We start from the raw sequence: 9,407 nt of genomic DNA, 5'->3' as shown, positions 1-9,407 counted from the left end.
ATAATAATAATAATAATAATAATAATAATAATAATAATAATGCAGGTTCAGCTATCCAACAGGATTTTGGAGAGGCAGCACATTAAAGGGACAGTTCACCCCAAAATCAAAAATTTATATCTCATACCTGTAGTGCTATTTATTAATCTATATAGCCTTGGAGTTAATTGCAGTGTTAAAGATATCGGCCGTCTTCGTCTTCCTTTTTCCCCCCCTTGAATATAATGAAACTATATGGCACTAGGTTTTTGGTGCTCAAAGTGCAAAAAACCCCAACAATGTCTCTTTCAAGGAATCATGCATCAATAATTCCCAGACATTGTGGTGTGCAGTTTAATGAAGGAAGTACAAGTAAAACTTTTTGAGAAGGCAGGTGGCTCTATGGCCGATATCTCCAACACCTGGCAGCTTACACACAAAAAAAAAAATATAGATTGATCATCAGCTGTCCCGGGACATGTGCACACATGATAATATAAAACTTCTCCAAAAAAATTCCCGTTCCTTAAAAACAATCCAGAAACAACTTTAAAAAGCAAAAATGCATCTATTACCACCATAAATAATAATAAATGTATACATATCCACTATAATAGAAGTATTTAGAGCTTTTTTTTTATTTTGCCCAAGGAAACTACTTAAAATAAAAAATATATAATAAAAATATGTATTTTTGATTTCAAGGCAAACTGTCCCTTAAAGAGAAAATGTCCTTATAACATTATGTTATACATAATACTTTTTATTAAATTGCACTGATTGGCAATGTCAAAACACTGTTATATTTCAGTATCTTCACCATATTTTCTCAAACGGTCTTGACACATGATTAAATCCCATCTCCTCTGGTCTCAAACAAAGTTTACGCTACTTTTAGATCTTTTAACAACTCTGCAATGTCTATATGTGGGCTGCTGTTGCTTCCAGTCCTGTTAGAGCTCAGTGCGCTTTGTAGACTTTTGCCTGCTTCGCTCAGAGATGGAAGGATGCGAGCGGGGTCCGTTGTCTCTTTTTCTCCCCGGGAGCACAGAAGGACCTCGTTGACCTCTCCTTCAATCTTTCTAGAGAGGATGGTGGGAAACACGGCGCTCACACGCTCCAACACACTTTTCCTCAAGACGGAGTCACGACACACAAGGTTCAGTAGGAATACACCTGGTCCAAAGGCAGGGAGAGACACACAGAGGAGAGGTACATATAAATAAATTGAACAACTATAATGATACGTTTTGAGAAATGTTTTTTTAAATGTGAAATGAAAACAAAAACGGGCATTTGTTTATTAACAGTTAATTTATATGCCTATTAATTGTATAAGTAATAACAGACAGACATGTATGGGATGGGATTTAATCATGTGTCAAGACTGTTTGAGAAAATATGGTGAAGATACTGAAATATAACAGTGTTTTGACATTGCCAATCAGTGCAATTTAATAAAAAATATTATATATAACATAATGTCATAAGGACACTTTCTCTTTAAGGGACAGTTTGCCTTGAAATCAAAAATACATATTTTTTATTTGAAGTAGTTTCCTTGGGCAAAAGAAAAAAATCTCTGAATACTTCTATTATAGTGGATATGTATACATTTATTATTATTTATGGTGGTAATAGATGCATTTCTGCTTTTTAAAGTTGTTTCTGGATTGTTTTTAAGGAACGGGAGTTTTTGGAGAAGTTTTATATTATCATGTGTGCACATGTCTGTCTGTTATTACTTATACATGTCTGTCTGTTTATGGCAATTTTACATTTATTGCCATTATTTAATCGAAAACATGACAGATTCCAGCAGACGGAGAGAAATAAATTGTTAAAAATACTGTACCTCTGGGTGTTAGCAGGCTGCAGACTTTCTGCAGGATGGGGGACTCTACAAAGGCAGCAGGTGGACAGCTCATGCCCACAGAACTATCTTTATTGTCCACATCGAACATGATGACATCAAACAACTGACCTCCTACAGAGAAAAACAAGTATCTAGAGTCACTTCGTGGCCAATATATTTACTGGTGTAGGCCCCGTTCACACGAGGACGGTCTGAACAGAAGACGCAAAAGTGGCGTCACGTCTTCACTTTTTATTCCTCGTTTAGACGAGCATTTCGGGAGGAAATCTGCGTGCATAGGATGACGCAAAAGTGTGTGAAATTCGATTGTATGCAGCCAGGCGGCATCACTTAAAGCGATAAGAGCATCTTTGGGCATGCAGAAGTTTTCACACCACACATTTTCATCAGCTACTCCTTCCACAAAGTTCTCCACCATCACTAGATCTCCCAGGTCTCGTTCACAGCCGTCTGGCTCGCCTCCGACGAATTGCTGCATCCAAAATGTGATGGAGGTAATTCCAGATCCTTCTCTGTTCACTAATACTATCTCTACATATCCTGTACATTTGGTGGAAAGACTCCTGTAAGTTTATTAGAGCTGCCAGAGCAGCTTGAAGGTCCGACGCATGGAAATAATCCCACGTTTGTTTATTTTCCTGTACTGGAGCATGTATGTGACGTAAACACATACGTGACGTGAGCAGATCAGATCAGAGTTTTGTGTCTTGGCAGTGTAGACGGACACGCTACGGCGGAGCGGATTTAACTTTTCCACTTTGGAGGGTGGTTTCAAATTTTTGCGTCTTTAAGCCGTCATCGTCTAAACGAAAGGCACTTCCGATAAAATATTTTGTCGTTTTCACCCGCGAGCGTCCTCGTGTGAACGGGGTCGTAGTCTTACTTTTATCTGCCCTCCCTTTGACTCATCCTTCACTTACCTTCTTTCTCTAAGGCACAGATGCGTTTGAGGCCGTCCCCAACAGTGACAGTCAAACGATCATCTGGTCTGAACCCGAACCATTCCTTTGCCACTTGCATCACGACAGGGTCTAGCTCTACAACCTCAACAAAAACATTGGGCACAAAGTCCCGTAGGAACTGAGGCAGGCCTCCTCCACCAAGCCCCACCAGCAGCACTGACACTGGGACGTCTAAGAGGGCAGAAAGAGAGAGGGGATGAAAAAGTCACAGGAAAAGACCAATAAAGTGTGATATTTTATGCAAGAAGCTAGAAGGCCGCGGTTGGTACATCAGTATTATGTACTTATTTATTATTAGCACTTATTTACCTTATTTATTATTATTATATATTATATTATTTTACTTGTAATGACTTTATTTATATTTTTCATTTTATTTTTATATTGTTTATTATCTATTATTACATATTATATTATATATATTATATAATGTACTATTATTATTATATACCGTCTAGTCACTATAGCATTGTTGCCATCATATCACCAGTTTAATTATTACCATCATCTTGCCATCCTACCAACTGATGTTCTTTTTTAACTTCTTAAGTGTCCTTGTTCTATTCTGTGCTTTGTTTTCTATTGTTGTTTTTATTTATGCTACCTCAGCATTTTATTCTATTGTATTTTATTGAACTTGAATACCGGACTGCTGTGACAACCGAATTTCCCTTCGGGGATGAATAAAGTAATCTATCTATCTATCTATCTATCTATCTATCTATTACTAATGCCATTCTCCTCAATCACAGCAAGATTGTATAAGGGTCAGTGACAAATAAGGGTTGGCCAGATGCCAAATAGTGTAACCACGAAAGAATGATGAATATTAAATACTTTATCCACCTACAGTGTATTTAAGTGGACTTATACATATAATTACTCCATTTTAGAAAACAGCAAATTAAAAAAACTTTTTAGTATTTCTACATTTACACATTTCGTCAATATTGAGCAGAACATATTCTAAAAACAACCTTTTTTTTTTCTTCAAAAGTTTTGACAACTCATGTAAAATTTGTTATATACCATAGTGTTGCAATGTAAACGTGGATTGTATTTTTTTTCTCATTTTAGTTCACATTTATTTTCCTGTATATAATCAGATTTTTATGGGGAAAAAATGACCGGTTACACCAACTGACACTGGGTTAGATCACGTCATTGACCCATAAAACAGGTGTGAACTGACCTTTGTTCTGTGGCGTGCCCACTCCCAGCATGGTAAGGCCCGCCACCATAACTTCATGGTGAGCGCAGCAGAGGAAGCCACTGTCCACTGACAGAGAGGTGGAGGATGTTGCTGGAGCAGCTGTCGGCTTGACCTTCTTTTTGTTTTTCTTCTTGTGACCTGACGCTGCACAGACATAAATATTCATACACATCATAAACCGACCTCTACAATATAATAATCTATTAGAATATTATAATGAAGACTACATCTATAGTGCATTATGAGCGCATTCATAGTGAATTATAATGCTCATTATAATCAATCATAATGCATTATGACTGCATTCATAAACACATATAAAGCTTCATGATGCACTTTATCAATAGTTATAAATATAGCTTATAATGACTTATAAATCCAAGTGTCTTATGAGTGTCTCTTGACTGGTTATAAACTACAGGCTGACTGATGAGGCTTATAATACATTACAACTACTCATACCCCTCTATACACACACCTCAACAATCAATTGTTATAAGGACTCATAGGATGCCATAAGTATAAATAAATGATCAATGTATGCTTTAAGTAAAGTGAGGTTCATACAGACGCATCTATAATGCAGTATAGCTAATGAAAATGTGTTACACTTTACTTAACGCCAACAATGAAACATCATGATTAGCTATACTGCATTATAGATGCGTCTATATGAACCTCACTTTACTTAAAGCATACATTGATCATTTATTTATACTTATGGCATCCTATGAGTCCTTATAACAATTGATTGTTGAGGTGTGTGTATAGAGGGGTATGAGTAGTTGTAATGTATTATAAACCAGTCAAGAGCACTCATAAGACACTTGGATTTATAAGTCATTATAAGCTATATTTATAACTGTTGATATAGTGCATCATGAAGCTTTATATGTGTTTATGAGTGCAATCATAATGCATTATGATTGATTATAATGAGCATTATAATTCACTATGAATGCGCTCATAATGCACTATAGATGTAGTCTTCATAGAAAGTGTTGCCAACTTTTTGTTTGTTTCATGGCTTACCCTTTTAACTAAAAAAAAACACACACACACAATCACAGCATCAAAGCTGCACAAATGAAAAATAAAAAAAATACATAAAAGCAGACAATGATACACTGCATGACCGGCATGGCTCCATGGGCAGGAGAAATCAGCTTTCTCAGTCAATATAGGAATTTATTTCTTAAATTGACAACATTTACCCTATGAACTGATTGGACATCCACATAAAAGGTGGCAATTTTCCCTTTTAATTGGCTTTTATGTTGTTTATTCTAAAGTAAAAGAGAAGTTAACAAATTACAGTGAATAAGGGAAAAAAACTGACCAGTATTTAAAGCGACTAGACGGCTCTCTGATTGGACGAGGGCAGCATTGGACAGGAAAACGAGTCTCCGATAAAGTTCTCCATCTTCTCCTTTGACGTTCTCCACACAGTACTCCCCGCTCAGCTCACTCACACCCCTGCTGACCTCCTCTCGCCAACCCAGGTCACCTCCAACTGATAAAAACGGCACCTGAACGTAGACAGAGAGCTTAAATGAATACACTAAGGCACATTTTTGAGACGTTTAATGTTTTATAGTGCAAAAGAGCATTTCTATAAGTAATATTTGTGTGTGTTTACCTGCTGGTTGGCTGGCATACCCGGGGGAGCCAGGTCCATCACCATTGGTGACAGTTCTGACTGGACACCCTGCATGTCTGTGTACTCCTGATTCCTGTGCATTGCCACAACGACAAGGCGCCGGAAGTTAGCGCTGGCTGCCAGCTGCCTTCGCCCCTCACTGGAGCTGTAGAGCCAAGCAGTCTCACTGCCTTGAGGAACTGACAGGATAAGCAGAAGGAGAAAAATCATTAACCCATTTAGGCCTAAAACGCCTGGGAAAAATGCCTGTAAAACCTTCTGGCGAATTTTAAAATAAGCCCCTAAAACAGGAAGTTTTTTTTAGTACTTGTATGACTTTTTTTGGTAATTCTGTGTCTTTTTTAAATAATTTTGTGTCTTTTTGGGGTAATTCTGTGTCTTTTTGTAAATAATTTTGTGTCTTTTTTTGGTAATTCTGTGTCTTTTTTGGTAATTTTGTGTCTTTTTTGGTAATTCTGTGTCTTTTTTTGGTAATTCTGTATCTTTTTTTGGTAATTTTGTGTCTTTTTGGGGTAATTCTGTGTCCTTTTTGGTCATTTTGTGTCTTTTTTTGGTGATGATTTCAAAGTTCTGGAAAAGTCCCATGTTGCATTGCCACACTCCCACATGTATTCGGATGCATTTCATTGGCCAAGAGACCGAAAATAGGTGGAAAAAAACTACAAATACTACAAAACGACTTATCCGCTTTCCCGGCTACTCACCTATAAAAATGGCAAACTGGTTTGATCTTGGCACCTTGGCACCTGGAGGACAGTCCTGTACTGTGAGAGTGTATCTGGGGAGGCCAGTGTTGGCGTGGCAGAGAGTGAGCGAGAGGTTGGAGGTGGCGTCTGTGCTTGTACGGAGCCTCTTTTTCAGGACAGAGTAAGCCTGATGCTCCCTCACAGTCGACAACAACTCTGCTACCTTTGTGAGACGAGTAGGGGCTCCATCTTCCCCGAGACACATCTCCAGAATGGGCGTGGGCATCGGCTGGCGAAACTTGGTGCAGACCAGAACAAATACAGGCAGAGCAAAGGAGTCTTCTTCTTTCCCGGTTTCTTCCTGCAGGCAGTGGAGCCTAACAGCCCACCCCAGCTCAACAAAGAGCTCCACAGCTAACTTGATCACACTCTCCTGAGCCAGCGTCACGCAGACATACCGGCCACCGACACTTAGGACACGGCCCACCTGCACACACAACAACACTGCTGTGAGAAAGATTCAAAGAGTATGTTGAGGAGTCCAAAGAAGATCCACATCCAATCCAATCCACTTTATTTATATAGCACAATTTTAGCAAACAAGGTTTCCAAAGTGCTGCACAAACAATAAATAGATAACACAATACAAAGAGATGTAGAAAACAATAGAACAGTAAAATGCATTAAGATAAAATAAATTAAAAATGGGATAAAAATAAATAAAATAAAATGTAAAATGTACTGCCCGCACAAAATAAAATATGCATGTATACAAATAAAAACAAAAAATCATAAAATCAACATAAAATCAACACTCTACGTCAGGGGTGTCAAACTCTGGCCCGTGGGCCAAATAAAATTACACTGCGGGCCAAATTTGGCCCGCGGGCCAGAGTTTGACACCCCTGACGTAGAGTGTTGATTTTATGATTTTTTGTTTTTATTTGTATACATGCATATTTTATTTTGTGCGGGCAGTACATTTTACATTTTATTTTATTTATTTTTATCCCATTTTTTATTTATTTTATCTTATTGCATTTTTACTGTTCGAGGCAATACCAAATTATTATATTATTATTATTATATATTATATATATATTATTATATTAAATTAATGACATTGATGTGTTTTTTATTTGAAATTTGATTTTGCATGTCTGCACTATTTAGTTATATATTGTTTATAAGGGTGGCTGGTTCCATATTTAATGTTCAAGCAAAACATGTTTGGTATATATTAAAAGGTTTATTTGTTCAATGTTGGCCCGCGATTTTATTCAAGTTTTAGATTTTGGCCCATTGTGTATTTGAGTTTGACACCCCTGCTCTACGTGGTGTTAAAAGCCAACGAGAAGAGGTGGGTTTTAAGAAGAGATTTAAAATGAGACAGTGAGGAGGCCTGTCTGATGTGCAGCGGCAATTCATTCCAAAGTTTTGGAGCTGCAATGGCACATCAACCCTGACCTATTGTTTCCTCACCTCAGTTAGCATGTTTCTGGCCAGTGCTCCTTCTTCTTCTGATGCCATGGCATCCAGCGTGCCCTTGTCCAGAGCAGCCTTGAAGCTGGCCTCCTCATATGGAGTTTGTGTAGCATCCACCTGCTGGAAGGTCAGGCCTGGCCGGCGCTCAGCGTTCCTCTGGTTCATGTGAGTCACCACAGTCTCACTGATGTCAATATTAGTTAGATGTTTGTAGCCAACATCATACATCTGTTCACTCAGCTCAGAGTTACCACAACCCACCACCAACACCTGCAGGACAGAAATACAAAACACTGATAATTAATCAGTTATTTTAATTTAGAGCAGTGGAAAATAACTAACAACATTTACATTTAGAATTGTAAGTGCAGTTTTGATACACTTTCCATTATTATGATGCTTTATACTTCTAGTCCAATACATTTAAATGCAAAATATTAGACTTTTCACTTGACTTTTTGACAGCTAAAGTTGCTCGTTACATTGCAGATTTAAATTTAATATGTAAAACACATGATGCACTTCTGAAATAATATGCATTATGCATTTTGTAGATGCAACATGATGGATGTGCAGAGAACACTGGATGATTGTTGTGTAAAACTGTATTAGCAGCTCTAGGGGCAAGTTGAATTTTCTGAGCTGATGGAGGAACCACATCCTCTGGCTCCTGATGATGTCAATGTTGGACATCCAGCTTGAGGTCCTGGGAGATGGTGGATCCCAGAAACCTGAATGCACCAGAAGGCCAGCCGTTCAAACTTCCCCCTTTCCCAGATGACAACAGCGATTTTTGTGTCGTCTGCAAATTTAGACAGGTGAAGAGAGCATCCCTTGGGATGGCAGTGGCTAGCCTTACCTGCTACCTCCTGTCTGTCAGGTTTGTGATCCACTTACAGTGGATGGTTGAGTTTAGAGTAGAGGAATTCTAGGATGATGGTGTAAAACGCAAAGCTTAAGTACAGAAACAGGATCCTTGTAGATGTCCTTGGGGACTCCAATGTGGACTTCATCATCCACTGACCTGCAAACTGCAGAGGATCCACCAAGGGTCGTGTTATTCGCTGAAAATCTGTTTTTCAGCTTACCAGAATAACTCCACTTTGCTACCTGGCTGCCTATGACATGTATTGTAGTGACACTTCTACACAGCTGTCAACCACACCGGGTATTTTGTGTATCGCTACACCCCAACTAGTGCTCTTACCTTATCTTGGACTTTGATGTATTTATGCAGCACGCCGCAGAGTTTGTTGTAGTCTCCATACCACTCAAAAGCCTTCTCCCCGCGCTTTTTAAAAAACCTCTCCCAGTACTCTGCCGAGCTGAACTCCTCGGCAGTGCGAGGTAAAAGACTCATTGTCGGCTGCAGTTGTTACAAAATGTTTCAGTTTAGCGTGTCAGAGTGTGTTAACTTGTCCACATGGCACTTCTCTGACTTTTCAAGCCCGGACAACATTATTGACAGCACCGCTCGCTGATTGGATGGTTTATTTGAAGGCGGGGCTACATACTGCACGGTGATTCGCTGAGGCGCTCAGAGCTG

General features: G+C 38.7%; 1 protein-coding gene across 1 annotated transcript; it reads right to left on the bottom strand.

Moving 5' to 3' along the window:
- Nucleotides 1–51: 51 nt before the first annotated feature.
- On the bottom strand, nt 52–9,307 carry mettl13 (methyltransferase 13, eEF1A lysine and N-terminal methyltransferase). Its single transcript, XM_059340458.1, has 9 exons — nt 9,069–9,307; nt 7,859–8,131; nt 6,395–6,863; nt 5,670–5,869; nt 5,370–5,559; nt 4,010–4,174; nt 2,776–2,988; nt 1,835–1,966; nt 52–1,155 (listed from the first exon to the last, which is right to left on the bottom strand). Exons 1-9 carry the CDS (start codon nt 9,219–9,221, stop codon nt 863–865), a joined length of 2,088 nt encoding a protein of 695 aa, XP_059196441.1. The 5' UTR covers nt 9,222–9,307; the 3' UTR covers nt 52–862.
- Nucleotides 9,308–9,407: the final 100 nt, after the last annotated feature.

Source organism: Centropristis striata, chromosome 9, assembly GCF_030273125.1.
Source record: "Centropristis striata isolate RG_2023a ecotype Rhode Island chromosome 9, C.striata_1.0, whole genome shotgun sequence".
NCBI lineage: Eukaryota > Metazoa > Chordata > Actinopteri > Perciformes > Serranidae > Centropristis > Centropristis striata.
Note: the sequence above shows the minus strand (reverse complement) of the source record. Positions and strands in the feature narration are given on the sequence as shown.